Source organism: Lepidochelys olivacea (genome assembly GCF_965140295.1).
Source record: "Lepidochelys olivacea isolate rLepOli2 genome assembly, chromosome: 1".
Classification (NCBI taxonomy): Eukaryota; Metazoa; Chordata; order Testudines; family Cheloniidae; genus Lepidochelys; species Lepidochelys olivacea.
The window spans coordinates 101,332,686-101,357,635 of record NC_140411.1 but is presented as its reverse complement, the minus strand read 5'-3'; the positions used below and the strand labels follow the sequence as shown (position 1 = coordinate 101,357,635).

Here is a 24,950-nt window from a genome sequence, read left to right as displayed (position 1 = left end):
TCAATCAAATGTAAATATTTCCAGGTGTAAAAGAGTCAATGTCCATGCTAGTGTATATACAATTTAAATAAAGCACATGCAGCTCTGCAGAATTTTAGTGTGACCACTCGTTAACATATCTGCTTCTACATGATGCATTAAGATTTTATATTTACATGCTAGATAGTATATAAAATCAAAGTATCTATTATATTCACAAGTTCAGCTTTTTCCAGGAGAACAGAAACATGAACTGAAGAGAAAGTTTCTTTAATTGATATTTACATTTGGTTTACATAAAATCTCTTTTATGTAGCAGTATTTTGACACCCTAAAACTAATCAAATTATGTAATCATAAATAAAAAGTACACTGAATAGTAGAAGAGATAAATTATTCAAATTGTTAATTATTTCCTGTAAGTGTAATATACAACATCACTAATGTCTGGAATACCCTAAAGCTTAAACAGATAGTATATACTTTGTTCCCGAATAATGGATTTCATTTATACAGACATACAAATAGTGTACGTCCCACCTCTAATCTTTCCGAATACTGACACATTACAAGACCCTTATAATAGCTAACCTTAGAAGTCTAACAAAAACCACATTTTTTTAGTGGGCTAACTACAGTATAACTTTCCACATGCTTATGAGAATGTCCAATGTTTTTTTCATCAGATATACTAAGGATCAGAAACCGAAAGCCCTTACATTTGACATTAGAAAACAGTGACTATAAAATCTTTTCTTAATACCAAAGAGCATGCAGCATATGGAAACCCATAACTATGTGAGGTTGACCACACTAAAGCGTGAACCTAAATGCAAATACTGAGTTAGCCATCTAGTTTTCTGTTCTTATTATACAAATCTCAAAAGCAGCTTATTTGAAACTGAGCTCCTAAAGAATCTTAAGCTTTAAACACTTCACTCTTCAAATATGAAATGCAATACACATATACATAATGTCCTATAAAACTCAAGAGTTTTGAAATGTGAACTAATGAAGTACCTTCCAGTATGAAATGCATACAGTTTTGCATATTTTAAAAAGTGAGTTACAGTAACATTAGTTTTGTGCTTTTAGCAGCATAGTTAAAACTTAAAAGAGAGTGTGAAATAAAAACAAATATTCAAGAACACTGTATTGGGTAAAGCTTAAAAGATGCCAGCACTGCAAGGTAACTCCTTTTAGTTACTCCAAGACAGAGAAAAAGACAATGTTGCGGAATTGAAAGTCATCACGAAGTGGAAGTGTAATACTAAAAATATTTCAACTCTACTGCAGGTCATATTTGGAAAATAGTGTTATACAAATGAATATTAATGCCAAGAACATTTACGTTTTACAAAAAAGGACATACTGCATTTGAAGGGTTACATTAGTAGGTTATTTTACTCAAATCTGTGCTAAGTAATCCCTTGAAATAGTATCTAAGACAAAGCCAAGCCCATTAAGAACTACTTACAATCCAGAAGGCAAACTGCTGATGGTGATGCCAAATGCATATTGCACAGCTTCTACAAGGAGAAGATCAAACAAAGCAGACAGCATCCAGGAGCCCAGTAAAAAGGACTGAAAAGGAAAAAACAACACAGATAAGTCCCAAACATTAATTAATTAATTTAACTGGAGCTAGTTAATTCTATAAGATTAAACATATGGATGACATAAAGCTCTGAGGCAGAAGCTCTAATTTTTAAAGTTGAAAAAGTCTATTTTAATAGCGCAATTAAGCGAAGTTTATTTCCTTGAGCATTACAGGACAATTTTACAACATGGGTTTACCAGACCAGTCTCTCTCATCTTCAAGAAGTATAAAGAAGTGGATTGTTCAATAAAATTCATTTTCACGGACCACATAAAACTTGCTGTACCCTACCAACATTTTTTTCTTCGATTGAGCCATTAGTTATAACATGAAAAAAAGCTAAAAATGTTCTGTGGTTATTCAATTGTGATTTATGGGTAAAAATACCAATTAAAAATACATTAATTGATTAATGGAAATAAAATCTCAATTAAGAATAAACCTTAACATAATATTTAAAATCCAACATGCCAGTCAAAAAAATTGGTTAGCTTATATAATATGAAACAAAGTATCTCTCCACAAAGACAACAACAAGATAAATATCTGACAATAATGTGAGACCAGAGGATTTAGCAATCATTGTGGGTATTGAAAATGATAGAAGTGGCACTTACTGAAAATTTTCGGCTGCCATATCGTCTTTCAAATATCCTAAAGTTATAAATGAGCAAGCTATTGCAGAATGCATCTTTCAGATCAAGACATACTGTTCTCCCAAATACAAGTCTCCAAATCTAAAATATAAAAGCACCAAGATATTTAATTCTCTCCCATCCTTCAGAGGATTTGTGTTTAGGTTTAACATAATACAAAAGAGGAGGAAACATTTAGTGACAACAGTCAGAGTAAATACAGTGGTCCGCATATTTCTTTAATCATTTTTCTGAAATGATTAGTAGATATTAGAAAGTTTGTTTAAAAAAATAGAACATTTTCAAGTAAAATTTTCTTTTTTAAACTATCTTACTATTCAAATCAAATCAACTCAACTCATCTTCAATAGTTCACATTTACAAATACTAATATACCAGGCTTTCCCCAGATACTTGCATATAGCAGTGCTGATAACAGAAAAAGATGGTTCCTTTCAACAGGGAACTGCTACCATTAACTATTTTTCAGCAGCATAAAGAAAATCAAGTGATTTTAGGACTCCCTTTAGGATGAACTGCAAAGCAAAAGTTAAACAAAATACGGGTTTGCCCTTACTGTTCCTTTATAATGTAAAAAACTTTTTCTCCAATATTTTATTCTGCTTGATTCCTATACTTGAACTATCAGAAACATCAGGTCCTCATTTCCCTCTTTTTACGTAGGACCTTAATGAGATATTTGGAAGACCTGAACAGTGATATTACATGAAGCTGTAATCTGAGCTGCTGGGATGAAGCTCTCCCTCCCAACAACTGAATACACAGAGGCCATGTCTATACTTCAGGGACTATAGCAGCATATCTGTGGCATAGCATAGATTAACCAACAGTGATGAAAAGGGGGTTTCCATTGCTGTAGAAATTTTACTTCCCCAAGTTCTTTCATCAACCCATTTGCATTTAAACTGAGGGTTATGTTGGTATAGCTACGGCTATGTGGATTTTTCTCACCCCTGACTGCTATAGCTATGTCAACCTAAATTTTAAATGCAGACCAGGCTGAAAACGGCAATGACATAAGGAATCTATTCAGCTTCTCCTCCTGCCCAGAGTAGGATTAGGAGTAGCGGGGATAACTAAATCATAATCTCATGTGATACTACTGTTCAGGTCTCTCAAAGCTCTTTGGAAAACCTCCAGAAAAAAAAACAGGACAGTGACAACCTAGTATTTTTAACTTAAACAAGCAGAAAAGACTGGAACTAAACAAAAACAAACAAAAGTCCTTTAGAACAGTCTTTATGCAGCATGAAGAACCAGTCAAGGGCACATTTTGGGGAGCTTTTCAGTTGACCTTTTAGGGTCTGAAGACGAATACATTTGGGGAAGATAGTAAGAGTCACTTGTTAGCTCTTTTCTGCTGAGCAATGGTATGCAGCCTCCAAAAATGAAGAGCACTTTACAGTAATGTTATTTAAATACAGAATATTGTATTGAAGATTAATATTGATACTAGAAGGCTCTTTAATTAAGCAGACAAAGGCATTACAAGATTCAATGCCTGGAAGCTGAAGGCAACCAACTTCAAACTGGAAATAAGTTGCAATTTTTTAACTGAGGGTAATTAGCCAATGGAGCAGACTACTCAAGCTTATGGCAAATTCTCCCTCATCTGGAGTCTTTACAATGAGATTTTGTGTCTTTCTAAAAATGAGCTCAAGTAATTGGGCTAGATACACGAATCTCTGGGTGAAAATCTATGTCCTGCGTTATGCAGATCAGGCTAGATGATTACAATACTCACTTCCACCACAAAATAAATCGATGAACACAACAAAATTATTCCTATTCACATCAAAGGATCATATACTATTAAATGTGTTTGGCCATGTCTACACTAGCAAGCTTACAGTGGCACAGATGTACCAATGCAGCTGCGCTGCTGTAAGATCACTTGTGTAGCCAGTCTATGCTGACAGGAGAAAGCTCTCCCGTCAACATAAAAAACCCCTCTCAACAAGCAGCACTAGCTGTGTTGGCGGGAGAAGCTTTCCTAGCAACATAGTGCTGTGTACACTACCCCTTATGCCAGCAAGAATTATGTTGCTCAGGGGGATGGGGGTGTTTTTTCATCCCCCTGAGCGACACAAGTTTTGCCGACATAAGTGGCAGTGTAGACATGGCCATAATTTATGCTCAAGTTATACAAGACTCACATTCTCCTCTGTTGAAAGACAGATGATGAAATAATATCAGCGTCCCAGAAGAAGAAAATGAGAGGTATTCTGACGGTTTGTTTTAGCAGAAGTGAAAAAAATCTCTCATGGGTGGTGATATGGCCTAAATGGGAGTAGTGATGGTAACAGATTGGTGATTTAAGGACTTGCCTACATAGGAAGTTAGCACAGCAGCTAACTAACTAGCCAGATGGACACACTTATTCTGCACTAAAGTGCCTTTGTGCAGTTTGGCTAAACAATTGTGTTTTAAATTCACACCCTATCTTTCTATGAACTAACTTCCCAAGTAAACAAGCCCAGAGTCCAAGACAATGGGGGCGGGGGGGGGGGGAAGAATACTACAGGAGAAATACACTGAGGAATCAAGGAGGACAGAGTTAATATTTAGAAATCCCTTCCCCTTCTACATAAATGAATTAAAATTTACCTGAAAATCCTCTTTTACAGCTTGTAGGTTATATGTGAAGAACTTCTGATAATGTTGGAAGAGCAGAGTCAATAGAACCGACAGGGCACTTGGAACTAATAAAAGACTCTTTGACAGAGGTGCTTTATCTTAAAAAAAAAAAAAAAACAACAACAACAAATAATCCTCAGAGTGAGAGACCTCAGATTTAAAAAGCAACTTAATAAAACAAGTGAAAGGAGAATGAAATAGCACTGGAATCAGCATGAAAGTTCATAAGATGTCACAATAACCTACAATGACAAATGTTGATGGGAAAAGGTATGAAAGGGAGACAGAAAGATTGTATTAGTCCAAACAAACAGGCCTGCAGATATAATTCAAGGACTGTGTTAAGATCATACTTAGTAAACAAGGAAAACGCGGAATAGAAAATAAATGAACCAAAACTGGTTTGTCAGAAACTAGGCCTAAATGGTGGCCAACATAATGAGGGGAAGGGCTATTCCACGCATTATTCCTTTATGGGGTCATTAAAGAAAGAGACTTCGGGAGAAAATTTGGCTACTGGAGTGAGCTTCACCATCATGGTTACCACCCTGGCCCTTCTTAATCCTGGTCCTGAAATATGTTCTGACTGGACCCAGGCCAGAAAGAAGAACCACAATGATACCGCCCTTTCTACCTGCTCCAGCTCTATCCCAAACACCATGTGGGATGTGCAAGTTTCTCTCTCTTCCCCATACTCCATGTATCCTTTTCCTTCCCCACCTAATTTATTTTCTTTCCTATCTCTCTCCTTTTGTCTTCTGATTAATAAGAATCTAGCTTAGCTGCCCAACACTGTATATTCTGAAAGCCTATGGTCAGAAGAGGCAGCTAAAAGCAATGCCCTAAATAGCTTGATTCTGGAGTGAGTTTGTCATGTTTCTGAGCAGCTGAAAAGATCATGTGAGAGTCACCACCAGACACAGAAGCTGCATTTTCTCTCTACTGTTCTTTTTTCTCCCCTTTTGTGTGCATTTGTCTTGGATTTGTCTTCTAAGAAATGGGATCAGACTTTAACACCATCACCGCCAATGAAGGCTCCAGCCCAACTCTGCTAATTTTTTCTCTTTTCCCCAAAAGGATGTCTTTATTAGCATCTTTAATACCATCCCAAGAGACTGTCAAACCAGTTTTTTTCCCTTCTAAATATTCTTGTCAGCTAAAGGGAAAGGGAACAAGGGATGTTGTTAAAATGAAAGCCTTATTTATACTTTACATGTCCAATGCTTTAACTGTTTTTCCTTCTTTTCTGTATCTTTAATAAAGTCTTAATTTCTAATGCTCTGTTTGCAGTGGTACTAAGCAAGTTGAGGTTTCTGTATACCAAACCTTGTTTAACACTGGATAATGACCGGATCTTGTTAACACCTTTGACTCTTTGGGCCTATATATTCCAATTAAATTAATACTACCATGGTTACTTGCACTTGTACTTTCACTAATCTCTCCCCAAATTAATAATTTGGGGATTATTAAACCATATGCCAAGTGTGTCAAATACATAGAATGGGATTGTTGTAATCTACCTAACAAGCAATATGAAACGCCTTCCTATCTCACCACGTACAATCCACAACAAGTAGGACAGACATTTTGTTGTTGGTTGAAGCAGATAGAGTGTTTTATTTTTGCACTGTACCATGGTTTAAACAAATTATGTAAAATATTTCATTCTAATAAAAAAATCCCATGATAAATGCTTTAAAAGGGGGAATTGATACTATAATTACCCAAAACCATCGTAACACAGAGTTAAGGTTGCCCAGTAGTGCCTCATGCCCTTCCAGAACGGAGAGTGGCTGACCTGTTGAAAATTAGCAAAAGACTTAAAGTACCCCCACGACACAAACTTAATTCTGGCTACCATAAACTGGCAATAGCCACTGGGTTAAATAAGGGTGATGCAAAGGTTAAGCTACCAAGAGAAGTCGTGGAAGCAACTGCATTAAATTAAAAAGACAACAGAAGGTTGGAGGCAGTACAGATGAGAGTTCTTCAAAACATGGCAGGTGTAAAATGGAATGATTTTTAAGACAAACAAAGAAGTTAAAAAGACAGTAGAATGTGAAATCAGAGTGCAGGACTGGCTATAAATCTAAAAGATTATGATGGTGCAGAGACTGCTGAAAACAGGTGATAGGATGCCAAAGAAAATAATGCAAACATAACCAAGATCAGTCTGACCGATTACACTGTAGGATATCGTACACAGGGACACAATCAGGCTGGGTTTAATGAAAGAACAAGCCATGGACAGAAGTGAATGGCAACGCTGTACTACTCCGTGTCTGCAAAGATGATCTGGGATGAAAGAGAGTGAGTGAGCGAGTGCAGAGGTACACAAGAGTAAAGGACGAAAAGATATAGCAAGTCTGAGGCGGTTTGTGTGAGTGGGCACAGTGTTTGAGTGTAGGCAGCTCCTGTTTGTTAGGCATGACCTAAACTCAAGTTTTGCTCAGACAAAGAGGTGTTGTTCAACTTTATCCTGCAGTGCTCACATGTTCCATTCTCTGGGTGTTATGTAGCATCTACGACAGTACATTGCTAATATGTGGTTAGGACAGAATTAAGGATGCATTGTGGCGTGTACTATAACTTTTCATTTTTTGGTTTTCAGAGGTTTAAGCTTAGCCCTCTCCACATTCTGGAAGGACACGAGGTAACACCAAGCAACCTTAACTCCGTGTTAATGAAGGTTTGGGGCATTTAATTTCCTTGGTTTAAAAAAAAAAAAAAAAAAAGTTTCTCACCACCTTCCCACATACTACAGCCCACCTCTCCCTCTCCATTGCCTCTGGCTCCTCAGGAAGGATTACCCCACCCACAGAATGCACTGGCTGCATGGCCATCTCTTCCATGCCTTTGCATCATCTCCTTGTCTCCCATTTCTCTGCATGTCCAGCACACACTAGTTCTACCTCCTCAACCATCCTCTGGAAGGAAGAGGCAGGTGACAGCACAGGGCGTGCAGGTTGAAGAGCTGTGGGGAGGATGCAACAGCAGCACAAGGACTAGCATGAAGTCACTAGAGACATTTTTGGTGGGCAGGAGACAGACATGGAGAGGCGTGGATGTGGGGACTTTTGGGGGACAGAGGCGAACCTCACCAACTCCTACTGCACAACTCAGATCCCCTCCTACTCACCCCAGATTCCACTGTTCTGACCCCTCCCATATTACCTTCAACTGCTCAGACTCCCCCAGCACTACCTTGGCTCCTCTAACATTCACTTCATCATACCATTGATCTGACCACCCCCACCCCACTTAGAACCCTCCACACACGCACCAGCTCCACACTCCCACTTGACCCTACCCGCCCCATGTAAATTTAGAGGGGTCACGGGGCTGTGAGGAGTGCATGTACCAGCTGGAAGCAGGAAGGAACAGGAGAGTGGAGCATCATCTCTACTCCAAATCAGGGCCTAGTATCCGGGAACAAGGCTGTACACATTCATTTGAGGCACAGGAGGCGCACGGAGGTGTGAAGTGAACATTCGGTGAGCTATTCTCAGCCAAATGAGAATACATGATGAAGATGAATACAGCCTGAAACAATAACTCTCAGACATCTGAATTGCTCCCATTCGTCTCAGTGGGAATGGTCAATCCCCTTCCATTGGGCTTTTAGTATCCTGGCTCACACACGAAGGGCAGATAGAAAGGCTCAGACCACCTCTGTAGAAGGGCAGCGCCAAATCACAGCTCACACACAGGGGGTAAAGATCCCCCAGATCTTGGTTCAAACATGTGGGATCTCTGCCCTTCCCAGGGCTGGGGGTCACTGCTGCCCCATTCCCCTCCACCTTCACCCTTTACATGAGGCACATCCTCCTCTGATCCCCAACCACTGCCCTGAGAGATGGGGCTGTAAATGGGAGGAATCTCTCACCCACTGCCAGGCCCAGCCAGGACAAGGGGAATGAGGCAGAGAAGGTGTGGGGGCGAAAGCTTTCAAATGGAAGGAATGACAAGGCCCCTATTAAATTACTAAATAGTGGGGGGGGGGAGAATATACCACTATATCCTGAAAAATGTCTATTAGGCACCAAGATGGATCCACTGTGAGAATGCCCCAACTACAACACCTGCTGCACACTAAAAAGGTGCATATCTGGAAAGAGAGTATGGTGATGAGTGGGGAGGAAGATAGTACAGACCAGTGGTCCTCAACCAGGGGTCCATGGCCCCCTGGGGTTCTGCAAGCCCTTTAAAAGGGGGCTGCGGGGCCCCACGGCTGAAGCTCGGATCCCCGGCGTCCCGCCTTTCTCCCCCACATTGGGCTGAAGCTGGGAGATGCAGGGCTGAAGCCCCGATCCCTGGTGCCCCCCATGGGGCTCAAGCCGGGAGGCATGGGGCTGAAACCTCAATCCCCAGTGCCCCCGCGAGGCTGAAACCGGGAGGTACAGGGCTGAATCCCAGAGCCCTGAGCCCGGGTGCTCTCTTTGGGGCAGAAGCCCTGAGCCCATGGACAGAGTTAGGGACATAGAGGGCATTCCCCCACCTCCCATCCAAACTGCAGCGCAAGTGCAAGGCAGTCCAGGGGCAGCTCCACACCTCTCCCCACATCTCCTCTCCCCGCCCCCTGGTCCGGTCGGAGGCAGGAAGCTGGAGCCAGACAGTGCAGGGCAGTTGCTGCTCTGGCTGGTGCATGGTTCTGTGCATGGTCCAAAGCACAGCATTCCCTCCTCTCTGCTGGTGCCCCAGGTTGAAGCTGCTCCTCAGCTCCCAGCCCCGTTTGCTCCCACAGAGGCAGCCAGTAAGAGCCCCTGGGGTGGGGAGACCCAGTTCTGTGGCTAGCAGACACCTCCGGGAACAGGGACCACAGGGGAGTCCTCCCAGCACACAGCCCCTAATGCCCCTCTCCCTACACTCTGTGCTACCCCGCTGCCTGCACACAGCCCCTAGCCACCCCACACCCTGCAGCCTGAGCTATCCCCTGCCTGCATACAGCTTCTAGCTACCTACCTCCCTGCACCCTGAGCTACCCCTCTGCCCACACTCAGCCTCTAGCTACCTCCTCCCTGCACCCTAAGCTGTTTTCAAACTTTTTGAGCTAAGCTCCCCTCCTTTGAGTTATAATTTTTGGTTGCATGCCCTCCCCACAACCCAGACAGTCTGGGTGGCCTTCTGAGTTGAGTCACAGGGTGGAGGTGGCACTCCCTCTCTGGACCCCGCCATGTGGAGGTGGCTCGAGCCCCGCTGGCCCCAGCCCCCGAAAACAGAAGTCAAACTACACCTCTGCCCAAGGCCTGTGCGCCAAGGGCACCCCCGCCGGGCCCTGGAGTTTTTAGAATATGTCATGGGGGGCCTCGGAGAGAAAAAGGTTGAGAACCCCTGATACAGATGATCTCCTTCCTCTGCACAGGTAACACATATGGAGAAAAAAATGTACATTAAGCACATAAATCCAGAATAGTTCTAAAATGAACCTCAAGAAATGGAAGAACCCCAAATTATATGCAATCTGTTCCACTGTACTGCATATATGTGACTACTATCAACAGCATGGTTCTTTCTACATCCTTTAGTCATGAACTTCATAGCTTTGAGTGTCAGCCAACTGGTGATATTAAGCCCTGGTCTACACTAGAACTTTAGGTCGAATTTAGCAGCATTAAATCGATGTAAACCTGCACCTGTCCACACGATGAAGCCCTTTATTTCGACTTAAAGGGCTCTTAAAATCGATTTCCTTACTCCACCCCTGACAAGTCGATTAGCGCTTAAATCGGCCTTGCTGGCTCGAATTTGGGGTACTGTGGACACAATTCGACGGTATTGGCCTCCGGGAGCTATCCCAGAGTGCTCCATTGTGACCGCTCTGGACAGCACTCTCAACTCAGATGCACTGGCCAGATAGACAGAAAAAGAACCACGAACTTTTGAATCTCATTTCCTGTTTGGCCAGCGTGGCAAGCTGCAGGTGACCATGCAGAGCTCATCAGCACAGGTGACCATGATGGAGTCCCAGAATCGCAAAAGAGCTCCAGCATGGACCGAACGGGAGGTACGGGATCTGATCACTGTATGGGGAGAGGAATCCGTGCTATCAGAACTCCATTCCAGTTTTCGAAATGCCAAAACCTTTATCAAAATCTCTCAGGGCATGAAGGACAGAGGCCATAACAGGGACCCGAAGCAGTGCCGCGTGAAACTGAAGGAGCTGAGGCAAGCCTACCAGAAAACCAGAGAGGCAAATGGCCGCTCTGGGTCAGAGCCCCAAACATGCCACTTCTATGATGAGCTGCATGCCATTTTAAGGGGTTCAGCTACCACTACCCCAGCCGTGTTGTTTGACTCCTTCAATGGAGATGGAGGCAATACGGAAGCAGGTTTTGGGGACGAAGAAGAAGAAGAAGATGAGGAGGAGGTTGTAGATAGCTCACAGCAAGCAAGTGGAGAAACCGGTTTTCCCGACAGCCAGGAACTGTTTCTCACCCTGGACCTGGAGCCAGTACCCCCCGAACCCACCCAAGGCTGCCTCCTGGACCCAGCAGGCGGAGAAGGGACCTCTGGTGAGTGTACCTTTTAAAATACTATACATGGTTTAAAAGCAAGCATGTGAAAGGATTACTTTGCCCTGGCATTCGCGGCTCTCCTGGATGTACTCCCAAAGCCTTTGCAAAAGGTTTCTGGGGAGGGCAGCCTTATTGTGTCCTTCATGGTAGGACACTTTACCACTCCAGGCCAGTAACACATACTCGGGAATCATTGTACAACAAAGCATTGCAGTGTATGTTTGCTGGCGTTCAAACAACATCCGTTCTTTCTCTCTGTGTTATCCTCAGGAGAGTGAGATATCATTCATGGTCACCTGGTTGAAATAGAGTGCTTTTCTTCAGGGGACACTCGGAGGAGCCCACTCCTGCTGGGCTGTTTGCCTGTGGCTAAACAGAAATGTTCCCTGCTGTTAGCCACGGGGAGGGGGGATGGTTGAGGGGGTAGCCACGCGGTGGGGGGAGGCAAAATGCGACCTTGTAACGAAAGCACATGTGCTATGTATGTAATGTTAACAGCAAGGTTTACCCTGAAAGAGTGTAGCCACTGTTTTATAAAATGTGTCTTTTTAAATACCGCTGTCCCTTTTTTTTTCTCCACCAGATGCATGTGTTTCAATGATGACAGGATCTTCTCCTTCCCAGAGGCTAGTGAAGATTAGAAAGAAAAAAAAACGCACTCGCAATGAAATGTTCTCCGAGCTCATGCTGTCCTCCCACACTGACAGAGCACAGACGAATGTGTGGAGGCAAATAATGTCAGAGTGCAGGAAAGCACAAAATGACCGGGAGGAGAGGTGGCGGGCTGAAGAGAGTAAGTGGCGGGCTGAAGAGAGTAAGTGGCGGGCTGAAGACAGGGCTGAAGCTCAAATGTGGCGGCAGCGTGATGAGAGGAGGCAGGATTCAATGCTGAGGCTGCTGGAGGACCAAACCAGTATGCTCCAGTGTATGGTTGAGCTGCAGCAAAGGCAGCTGGAGCACAGACTGCCACTACAGCCCCTGTGTAACCAACTGCCCTCCTCCCCAAGTTCCATAGCCTCCACACCCAGATGCCCAAGAACGCGGTGGGGGGGCCTCCGGCCAACCAGCCACTCCACCACAGAGGATTGCCCAAAAAAAAGAAGGCTGTCATTCAATAAATTTTAAAGTTGTAAACTTTTAAAGTGCTGTGTGGCATTTTCCTTCCCTCCTCCACCACCCCTCCTGGGCTACCTTGGTAGTCACCCCCCTATTTGTGTGATGAATGAATAAAGAATGCATGAATGTGAAGCAACAATGACTTTATTGCCTCTGCAAGCGGTGATTGAAGGGAGGAGGGGTGGGTGGTTAGCTTACAGGGAAGTAGAGTGAACCAAGGGGCGGGGGGTTTCATCAAGGAGAAACAAACAGAACTTTCACACCGTAGCCTGGCCAGTCATGAAACTGGTTTTCAAAGCTTCTCTGATGCGTACCGCGCCCTCCTGTGCTCTTCTAACCACCCTGGTGTCTGGCTGCGCGTAACCAGCAGCCAGGCGATTTGCCTCAACCTCCCACCCCGCCATAAACGTCTCCCCCTTACTCTCACAGATATTGTGGAGCACACAGCAAGCAGTAATAACAGTGGGAATATTGGTTTTGCTGAGGTCTAAGCGAGTCAGTAAACTGCGCCAGCGCGCCTTTAAACGTCCAAATGCACATTCTACCACCATTCTGCACTTGCTCAGCCTGTAGTTGAACAGCTCCTGACTACTGTCCAGGCTGCCTGTGTACGGCTTCATGAGCCATGGCATTAAGGGGTAGGCTAGGTCCCCAAGGATACATATAGGCATTTCAACATCCCCAACAGTTATTTTCTGGTCTGGGAATAAAGTCCCTTCCTGCAGCTTTTGAAACAGACCAGAGTTCCTCAAGATGCGAGCGTCATGTACCTTTCCCGGCCATCCCACGTTGATGTTGGTGAAACGTCCCTTGTGATCCACCAGAGCTTGCAGCACTATCGAAAAGTACCCCTTGCGGTTTATGTACTCGGCAGCTTGGTGCTCCAGTGCCAAGATAGGGATATGGGTTCCGTCTATGGCCCCACCACAGTTAGGGAATTCCATTGCAGCAAAGCCATCCACTGTGACCTGCACATTTCCCAGGTCACTACCCTTGATATCAGCAGATCTTTGATTGCGTGGGCTACTTGCATCACAGTAGCTCCCACAGTAGATTTGCCCACTCCAAATTGATTCCCAACTGACCGGTAGCTGTCTAGCGTTGCAAGCTTCCACAGGGCTATCGCCACTCGCTTCTCAACTGTGAGGGCTGCTCTCATCTTGGTATTCATGCGCCTCAGGGCAGGGGAAAGCAAGTCACAAAGTTCCATGAAAGTGCCCTTACGCATGTGAAAGTTTCGCAGCCACTGGGAATCGTCCCAGACCTGCAACACTATGCGGTCCCACCAGTCTGTGCTTGTTTCCCGAGCCCAGAATCGGCGTTCAACAGCATGAACCTGCCCCATTAGCACCATGATGCATGCATTGGCAGGGGCAAAGCTTTCAGAGAAATCTGTGTCCATGTCCTGATCACTCACGTGACTGCGCTGACATCACCTCCTCGCCCAGTATCGCTTTGCCAGGTTCTGGTGCTGCATATACTGCTGGATAATGCGTGTGGTGTTTAATGTGCTCCTAATTGCCAAAGTGAGCTGAGCGGCCTTCATGCTTGCCTTGGTATGGCGTCCACACAGAAAAAAGGCGCAGAACGATTGTCTGTCGTTGCTCTGACGGAGGGAGGGGCGATGGACGACACGGCTTACAGGGTTGGCTTCAGGGAGCTAAAATCAACAAAGGGGGTGGCTTTACATCAAGGAGTATTTCAGGCAGGACTTCACGGAGGGTTCCAATAAGAAATGGCGCACCTAAGTTATTGTTCTTATTGGAACAAGGAGGTTAGCTTGGCCTCTGATTGATACATGGCTAGATTTACCTCGCTGCACCTTCTCTGTGTGTGACTGCAGTGTGACCTAGAGGAATGAGTCCCCTAGACTGGGGAGGAGGCAAATGAGTACAAAACAAATCTGGTCTATTTCTTGTTTTGATCCACTCCATCTATCTTTTACATCTTTGGCTGGCAGCAGACAGTGCAGAAGGACTGCATGCCATCCACATCTCATGGCTGCTCAGCAGAAGATGGTGCAGTAGGACTGCTAGCCATCCTCATCTCTTGCCTGCCCGGCAGAAAATGATGCAATAGGACTGCTAGCAATCCGTATCGCCTGCCTGCTCACCATAAGACGGTTCAACAGGACTGACTGCAGGACTAAAGAGAATGACCTGGTCAAGTCACTCCAAATTTAGTCCCTGCGCCCATGTCTGCCCAGGCGCTCCCAGCCGACTTGACCAGGAGCACCTTGGACATGACGAGGACGGCTACCAGTAGTACTGTACCGTCTGCTGCCACAAGGCAATGGGTTGCTGCTACTATGTAGCAATGCCGTACCGCGTCTGCCAGCACCTAGGAGACATAGGGTGACGGTTACCTGAGCGGGCTCCATGCTTGCCGTGGTATGGTGTCTGCACAGGTAACTCAGGAAAAAAGGCGCGAAACGATTGTCTGCCCTTGCTTTCACGGAGGGAGGGAGGGAGGGAAGGGGGGCCTGACGATATGTACCCAGAACCACCCGCGACAATGTTTTAGCCCCATCAGGCATTGGGATCTCAACCCAGAATTCCAATGGGCAGCGGAGACTGCGGGAACTGTGGGATAGCTATCCACAGTGCAACGCTCTGGAAGTCGACTCTAGCCTCGGTACTGTGGAAGCACTCCGCTGAGTTAATGCACTTAATGCACTTAGAGCATTTTCTGTGGGGACACACACACTCGAATATATAAAACCGATTTCTAAAAAAACGACTTCTATAAATTCGACCTTATTCCATAGTGTAGACATACCCTAAGTGTTGTTGCATGTTACTTATGTTGGCTGGAGGTGAAACCTGATCCAGCTCCTCCTCCACTTGGCATCAGAGATTTAAAAGGCAGCTTATATATAAAATTATTCTATCAATATTAACTCTATTACAAATATGACTTCTTAACTTACTAACACTGATCTTTCATACTAGCTTTTTTCATTACGGGGTTTCCACTGACGTATCTTGTAGTGGCCACTGTCAGAAAAAGGACAGCGTTCCTCTTTTCCTGCCATGCATTTTAATTTGGGAAGAGAGAAGGAAAAGAGAGAAAACATCAAGCAAAAGAACATAGTGAAACAGTTTTTATGTCACAGGGAGAGACAAACAATATCTTATTCTTAAAAATATGTTGCAATGTGAAACAGTAAGCTATGCACTCCATAAAGTCACTGAAATTCAAAAGCAAGGATCAAACATGTACAACTATTAGTCAAAATGGAGGACATTCCTTAACCATTACCCAAAAACACCCACCTATCATTTTGATACCAGTGAGCTAATCTTTAACAATGAATACTTAGATTACTTTATCCATTTAAAAACATTAGAAAGTTCTCAAAACCCTGTAACAATTTACCGTTAAAGTTGATGTTACCAAAAATCTAGGTAACAACTGATAGATAGCTGGCTAGACAGTAGTTAAAGATGGTCTCCCATTGTGATTTATATTTTCCTGTAATGGTTTGATATTTGTCTTTGAATTTCAATAATTTTGTGAGTTTAAAGCAAACTTTAACACTCTTTTCACAGTTCAATGTAATATGTAGTGCAAAAAGGAACTAAAAACTCTCAAGAGAGAAGTAGTTTCCATAATGGCAAACTATTTTTATAATGAAGTTAATGCACAGTAACTATTTTACCATCAAATGATTACTCCCTTGAATGTGCCACAAAAGTAACTTTTGAATGTGTTTATTATCTGCATGAAGTGTAGATATATATTTTTACTAATGCTCTGCATTTAGGTTTCACTTCAGACTTTTCAACCTTACCATAAAGGAAACAAGCATTTAGCTATTTTTTACAGATGTCACAAAGTGAAAAAACCACAGTAGCAACTAACCCGTAAATATGACAGTCACCCACAGGGAAAGTCACATGAATAACAGTAACCTCAGCTCTCTGTAAAGTCCTCAAAATGTCATCATTGCCTAGTCCAAGTAAACTATTAAGAAAGATAAACACTTCTAGATTAACCATTTTACAAGTTTACAGAAAATGTTAGAGAACCAGCTGGACAGTGGCAGTATATATTGCCCTGCCATTTAGCAACATGTAGGTTTATAACCAAATATCCTTTCCATAGGGCACGCCTGACTGGAACACCTTCAAGTGGCAGACCATGCCGTGACAAGCACGCCTACCTCAGTTTCCCTCCTTCAGAGTCCCAAGAAAAGTTGCAATGGTCCGCCCAAGTACAAAGACTGTCCTTGTAGGGTTCATTTATTACAAAGTCCCATGCACATATATGACAACAAAAGTCCCACAACCATAGTCCAGATTTCCATCAGCATATTCCAAACAATACATGCAACATACAGTCCTAGCGTCCCTCACCACACCCCGACTCTCTAGTTTAGCGCTCTCCTGTCCTTGCACCAGTACAGCTACCATAGCCTTTCCAACCTGAGTGCAACCCTGATCTTCCCAGCAGGAAACCCCACAGCCTCTCTGCTGGTAGATCATCCTTGCCAAGGGAGCATCCCTCACTCACCACTGTTTCTCTGGGTCCACCTCTCCAGCCCTGGACTGACAGCAAGCAAGCGCCTCTGCTGCTCCCCTGTTTTCAGCCCTCTCTGACCCTTGGCTCCAGCTCTCTAGCTTACAGAGCTAGCCTGCATCTGCATCTCCATCTGCTATTGCTTCTGCCTTCAGCCCTCTCCAGCCCTCTGGCATGGGGATGCCAGCCAGCAAATGGCTCTTGCTGTTCTGCCTTCAGCCTTCTCCCAGGTCCCAAACATATACTCTTCAAGTCAATTCCTCCCTCTTATCAGGGAAGGCCTGCAGAGTTTTCTGCATTCGGCAGCTTACCCCACAGACCTGCTCTAGTCTTCTGACTGACTCTCAGCCGGACACTCTCTCACTGGACCTTGCCCCGACCTTTTATAGCCCCTCAGTACTGCCCTGCCCTCTTAATTAGCCAAATGCGAGTACCTGTCCTGGCACAGGGTAGCTGGACCTACTTCATCTATTGGGCCAGCCAACCTGTGACAGTCCTTAACGATGACTGCTTATAGGAAATTGGTGAGCAACAGTCTCAGACCTTGTCTACACTACGAAGTTAAGTCGATGTAAGTCGCCTGGTATTGACCTATTTGTACATGTCTACACTTAAATTTGTCTCAGCCAACGTAAGCAATGTAGTAAAACCACCATGTTACAGCAATGTAGTAAAACCACCATCCCGAACGGTGTAAAGCTATGACTGACCTACTTAGCATGACCTGTGTCGACTCTAGCAGTCTTCCAGCAGCTACTCCACAACGCCCCATTCCCTGTGACTGACTTCTGTGGACACAATTTTAAACTCTATTGCCCTGGAGTCATAGAGCCCAGAAGCCACCCCCACACCTTGAAAGCCCCCTGCGTGTTTTTGGAACACCTACCTCAGCAAGCACACCTAGCAGATCATTTATGAAGTGTGCACCTACTCAACCGACTATATTGCCGCCACGCACACAGAGAGGAGCCACATGTTCTCCTGCCTGGAGTAGATCGGAAATACTGCATTTCCTGGGCCTGTGAGGAGAAGAGGCTGTGCAGGCATAACCAAGGGCCAGCCGTAGAAATGTAAACATCTATGAGTAGACTGCCTACATTTCCCATGCAAAGGAATATGACAGGGATCAGCAGTAGTAAGTGTGCAAGCAAAAGAACTTTGCGAAGAATAACACAAGGCCAGGGAGCACCACAATAGATATGGTGCTGTACCAAAGACCTGCCACTTTTACAACCAATTGCTTGCCATACTTGGTGGAGACCCCAACAGTACCATACAGATTCTCGATACCTCAGAGGAGCAGCACGAGACCCCTGCCACAAACAGCAACGAAGAGGAGGAAGGGGGCAAGGAGGATGTGGCAGGGAACCCCAGTCATGCCATGAGCCAGTGCCTGTTCAAGTCTCCACCAAAGTCTAAACAGACCCGTCACGTGAGGGCGGATGAACCCGATAAAGGGGAAGGAAACTCCCATGTGACTGTAAATCCATGGGACAACTGTCTGTTTTTATCAGCAGCTTCTGGCATGGCATCTTTGACTTGTGATGCCACATGATATGTTGTGGGGAGTAGTGAGCAGCAAACATGAAGTTCTCCAAAGACTGCAACTGGTGGAGAGTTTGGGACTTTTGATCCTGTACGTCAAACCAGGGTCTGCAGCATTTGGAATTGCTGCCTGAGAAGAACCTTCATGTTCTCTTGTATTTTCTACCACTTGTCCTGCTAGCACTGCCTTTCTCCTGTCCTCTGTTGTTCTCCAAGCTGTCGGTCATATTGGCCCTTGTAGCTCTTGGTTCGTAGTCTGATGCAGTACTGGCTTGCAGACCATGTCATTCCTAGTCCTCTTCTTTCTCCTCATCAGGGTCAGGTGTTCTGGGGGCATACGTGGGACACCCCCATAACCCCTACCACTCCACGCCAGGGGACAGCAAGGAAAACCACAACTTCACATATACAGACCTGAGAGAACCATGATTGAGAAAACAAATGTAGTCTGTTGTGGCTACACATACGCCAAACAGACATAAACCCTTACTTTCTAATTTTAAAATTTTCACTCTAGTCAAATTATGCTAAAAATGTGTATAACACTGCATGTGGGGGGTTTTGCACATGGATTTTCTACACTGTTTTTCTCTACTCCAAGTGCTATTTTGGGGATAATCAAATTATCTTTATTAGTTCACAACAAATATTGCAGAATGCATAGTGATTGTCAAGGCAAACAGCTAAATGCACACCAAACCCCACAAAATTCATAGCTTCATGAAAACACTCAGCCATATTTAAAAATGTACAGCAAGCATCACACAATTCACAGAAACACCCAAAGCTCCAGGCCCAACAGAATAGATACCAGCAGGCAAAGACTCACAAATACATATTAAGAACAGGAGTACTTGTGGCACCTTAGAGACTAACAAATTTATTAGATTTAGCCTCTAAGGCACCACAAGTATTCCTGTTCTTTTTGCGGATACAGACTAACATGGCTGCTACTCTGAAACAAATACATATTGTAGATTACACAAGACAAACAAATCCATCAAAGCAGCAGAGAACATTACTGTGGCTGACTGCTAAAATGCTCTTTCAAAGCCTGTCTCAACACATAGCTCCATGTTGGGCTCTTGTAACAGCACTTGTGTCTTGGCTGTTCAAAGTCACACAGCTGCTCAACCTCGGCCCTCCAGCCTGGTGGCAGCTTTTCCCCCTTTGCCTCAGATATTATGCAAGACACAACAGGCAGCTATAATCCACTGGGCTGTTCTTCTCAGTGAAATCCAGTCTAGTCAGTAAGCACTGCCAGTGTCCCTTCAGCCTACCAAAAGCACATTCAACTGTCATTCTGCACCTGCTGAGCCAGTAGCTGAATCTTTCTTTGAGGCTGTCGAGGTAGCCAGTATCCAGCTTCCTGAGCCAGGGGAACAAGTGATAACGCTTGATGCCTCAGAATCATTATTGTCATTTCAGTATTGGCAATGATAATCTGCTGGTCAGGAAAGAATGTCTCTGCTTTCAGCTTTCCCAACAGTCCTGTGCTCTTAAAGGTGCGAATGGCATGCGTCTTCCCTGATCAGCCCACATTGTTATCGGCTAAGCATCCCCAGTGATCCACAAATGCTTGCATAACCATAGAAGAGTAGCCCCTCTGTGGCAAGGTGGGCTAATGCCAAAATAAGGATGTGTGTGCCACCTATCGCTCCACCGCAGTTCAGGAACGCCACTGCTGCAAATCCGTCCACTATGTCCTGCATGCTGCTGAGACTCACAGTCCTGCATAGCGGGAGACGATTAGCAGCCCTACACGCTTGTATGACAGCAGCACCCAATGTAGATTTTCCAGCTCCAAAATTAGAGTGGTAGCAACGTGGCACTGCATGCTTCCAAACTGCTATTGCCACTTGCCTCTCCACAGTCAGTGCAACTCTCATTCAGATGTCCCTGCACCGGAGGGCTGGAGCAAACCTGTCACACAGATTCAGGAATGTGGCCTTTCGCATCTGCAAGTTCTGAAGCCACTATGTGTCATCCCAAACCTGTATTACAATGTGATCCCATTAGCCAGTGCTCATTTCTCAAGCCTAGAAGCTGTGCTCCGCCATCTGCAACTGCTCCTTGAAAACACTAGCACTCTTTAATTGTTCTTTGCTATGTTCCTCAGCAAACTATCTTCAAAAAAACGCTCATGAACCTAGTTGTTGCAAAAAGAAAAGGAGTACTTGTGGCACGGTAGAGACTAACCAATTTATTTGAGCATAAGCTTTCGTGAGCTACAGCTCACTTCATCGGATGCATACTGTGGAAAGTACAGAAGATCTTTTTATACACACAAAGCATGAAAAAATGGGTGTTTACCACTACAAAAGGTTCTCTCTCCCCCCACCCCACTCTCCTGCTGGTAACAGCTTATCTAAAGTGATCACTCTCCTTACAATGCGTATGATAATCAAGTTGGGCCATTTCCAGCACAAATCCAGGTGGGGAGAAAACCTGGATTTGTGCACTGTACTGCACATTCCCTTCACCTTGCCACGCAGGATGCCCTGCATAATATTCAAGAATGTCATGATATGTTTTTGAAGGTGAAAGATCTCATCAATGCCTTCAGGGAGTCACCAAAGTGTATGGAAGCTTTCACAGCAAAGGGGAGCCTTCTTTATGACCATTGTGCCCAACAAGATGGACACTAAGGATCAGTAGCATTAAATCACTGCTCCACAACTATGAGGCCATGATGAACTGCCTAAAGGAATTTAGTTACTCTTCCGATGAATTTGGATCAAAATGTAATGGATTCTCGAAGCAACTTCAATCTTATCAACGTACTTTACAATAACAGTTCTTGTGAAAGCCATGGATCCTGTAGAAGAAGTTAATGCAAAAATTCAAAGCCCAAACATGTCATTGGCAAGTGTTATGAAGAAAGTTGGCCAGTTGCAAGAGGTGTTGAGTGGGATGGGCACCGACTAATCATACAATCACTTCTGGGAAACAACAGTAGAGAAGGCAAGAAATCTTTATTTAGATGATCCTACACTCCTGAGAAAATGCAAGCCACTGAGATGGCTCGACCATGGAAGCCTTCCCTCACACCTTCAATGACCCAAAGAGTACTTTCATCGAATATATGTCGGGATCATTGATGCTTGCAAAGCTGTCATTGAACAGAGGTTTTCAACATAAAGCTTTATATTCACAGTAAAATTGGAGAAGCATATAACTGATGCAGCAAATGGCTCGAAATAGGACATTGTCCCAATAGAAATGTTGAGTGATATTTGCAGATCGAGAAATTGCCAGCTTAATTCGGTGAGCGAAGTGAAGCAATTTCTGAAACAAAACAAAGGCTTGAGTGACATATTGTCAGAAGCTACAATTCTCCTGAAAATATTCTACACAATTCTGACTACAACCTGCACCATTGGGCAATCATTCAGTTGCCTACGCAGACTGAAAAATTATTTGCGAACGACAATGTGACAAGAACGTCTAAATTACTTGGCATTTCTGCACATTCATAAGAACTCTACCTCTGAATTGGACATTGCAAGTCTCCTGGATGACTTCATTTCAGGAACCAAACAACAACAAAAAGTGTTTGCTGCTTCCTGAAGAACATCGCAAAAGAAGGGGCTATATTTGTTTTAGTTTTAGAAAGTATTTTCTTTTGAGGGTTATTGATCCAAGAGTGCTTGGTTCTTTCCGTATTCAAAAGAGTATTAATTTATATTTGATATTCTTAGTTAAATAAATTTTTCTTACGATCGTAATATTATGCAATAAAGGGAAACTGTTAAACGCTTACTGTTTCCAGTCCATTTTTACACTATTTTAAAAAATATATATTGGCTTACAAGGTTGGGGTGGGGGGAGGCTTAAGACTTGTTCTGGGCACCACAAAAAATTATACAAACCTGCCACCCCTGGATGCAAGGATAACCTTTGGTCTAACTCATTTTTGCCCAGAAGGGATTACAAACATCAGAGATGATGCTCAGAGGTCTTGAAGCACAATAGCACTCCCACAGTCCCACTCAAATGACAATTCCTTCAAACATCAGGTCAGAGCAGCATTGTAGTCACGGCTTACACATTGAGATGAAGAAGGAGAAACTGCAGCCAAATATTTGGTAGGATCATTAAACATAAGCTTCCCAGAAATGAATGGGCTCTTCAGAGAGCGTCTTCCCCACTTTTTTTCCCCAAGCAGAAAGATAAATTTCCGTTCCCCTCCTCTCCACTCCCAACTGTAATTTAAATGCAACACAAAAAACATCCATGTTACTATTCCAGAAGATAGTCGCACACCATACAATTCAGTATAGGAAACTCCACTAGTCTCCATGTCATAATGGAAACTAATTTTAAAAATTTAGTTTCCACTGCCTTTAATAGTCATTTTTACCCATTTTTATATTTAAACTGTGAAAAATGTTTACACAGTTACAATGAATCACAGAGAAATTATCACACTTTACTCATTAAAAGTTCCATGATATTCTAACTATCCCCAAGCAGCACAAGTATAATTGGCTACCATATGCTTGGGGTTCTCATTAGGACTGTGGAAGAAAGGGAAACCACTGAAAGTTTTCCTTGGAATGAATCTACTTTTCTAGTCTCCCTAAAACAAAACTCTGAAAGTATTTCATTTCTGAGTAAAATTTACACACACACACACACACACAAACCAGGGACATAAATCAAAACATTTCTGCCAAAAACAAAAGAAACTGTGGAATAGGCAGTGAAGCACTTAAGTCTGGATGAAAAACTCCAGATCAGCGTAAGTCCACTGAATTTTACACTAACCTAAGCATCAGGGCCTTACCCTTCATAAAAATAGTAAGAGAGCTTTGTTGACACACTGGATCAATGAAATACTCCACTAGTCAGACAGGAATATGGCTTCAAGATCCGGTTCAGAACTGAAATTACTCAGAGATGGCTAATGACTTTCCAGAATTTGTTCAAGACAGTAGAAGTGTCCTACTATTATTAAAGAGATGGAATAAGACATAAAAGACATCATTCCTACAGACCCTGCAAAAACTAAACCTATCGCTGGCACAAAATATTACATGGCCAACTGAAATACCCTGGTTCAGAAAGTGATTCCTGCTCCCACTTCCTTAGCTTCAGGCATACTGCATAGTCACACTACAAGAATACAGGTTTCAGAGTAGCAGCCATGTCAGTCTGTATCTGCAAAAAGAAAAGTAGAACTTGCGGCACCTTAGAGACTAACCAAGTTATTTGAGCATAAGCTTTCGTGAGCTACAGCTCACTTCATCAGATGCATGCAGTGAAAAATATAGTGGGGAGATTTTATATACAAAGAGAACATGAAACAGTGGGTGTTACCATACACACTGTAACGAGAGTGATCAGGTAAATTGAGCTATTACCAGCAGGAGAGGAAAAAAAACCTTTTGTAGTGATAATCAAGATGGGCCATTTCCAGCAGTTGACAAGAACATGTGAGGAACAGTGGGGAGAGGGGGGAATAAACATGGGGAAATAGTTTTACTTTGTGTAATGACACATCCACTCCCAGTCTTTATTCAAGCCTAAGTTAATGGTGTCCAGTTTGCAAATTAATTCCAATTCAGCAGTCTCTCATTGGAGTCTGTTTTTGAAGTTTTTTTGTTGAAGAATTGAGACTTTTAGGTCTGTAATCGAGTGACCAGAGAGAATGAAGTGTTCTCCGACTGGTTTCTGAATGTTATAATTCTTGATGTCTGATTTGTGTCCATTTGTCTCTGATTTGTGTCCAGCTCTTGTCCCCTAATGCCCTTATTCTACTTGTGCTACATTGATAACATCTTCATCATCTGGACCCATGGAAAAGAAGCCCTTGAGGAATTCCACCATGATTTCAACCATTTCCATCCCACCATCAACCTCAGCCTGGACCAGTCCACACAAGAGATCCACTTCCTGGACACTACAGTGCTAATAAGCGATTGTCACATAAACACCACCCCATACCGGAAACCTACTGACCGCTATTCCTACCTACATGCCTCCAGCTTTCATCCAGACCATACCACATGATCCATTTCTACAGCCAAGCTCTACGATACAACCACATTTGCTCCAACCCCTCAGACAGAGACTAAACACCTACAAGAACTCTATCAAGCGTTCTTACAACTTACAAGCGTTCTTACAACAATACCCACTGGCTGAAGTGAAGAAACAGACTGACAGAGCCAGAGGAGTACCCAGAAGTTACCTACTACAGTACAGGGCCAACAAAGAAAGTAACAGAAAGCCACTAGCCATCACCTTCAGCCCCCAACTAAAACTTCTCCAGCGCATCAGCAAGGATCTACAACCTACCCTGAAGGACGACCCATCACTCTTACAGATCTTGGGAGACAGGCCAGTCCTTGCTTACAGACAGCCCCCCAACCT

At 43.8% G+C, this 24,950-nt stretch overlaps 1 protein-coding gene across 2 annotated transcripts in view; it reads right to left on the bottom strand.

Annotated features, from left to right (window-relative positions):
* UBAC2 (UBA domain containing 2) overlaps nt 1-24,950 on the bottom strand; it is a 163,659-nt gene that overhangs the window by 125,955 nt on the left and 12,754 nt on the right. For both annotated transcript variants that reach the window (XM_084621083.1, XM_084621084.1), the window contains exons 2-4: nt 4,843-4,970; nt 2,197-2,316; nt 1,457-1,563 (exon numbers count right to left, since the gene is read on the bottom strand). In XM_084621083.1, the coding sequence (XP_084477209.1) occupies nt 1,457-1,563; nt 2,197-2,316; nt 4,843-4,970 (355 nt within the window). The remainder of the gene's footprint in view (nt 1-1,456; nt 1,564-2,196; nt 2,317-4,842; nt 4,971-24,950) is intronic.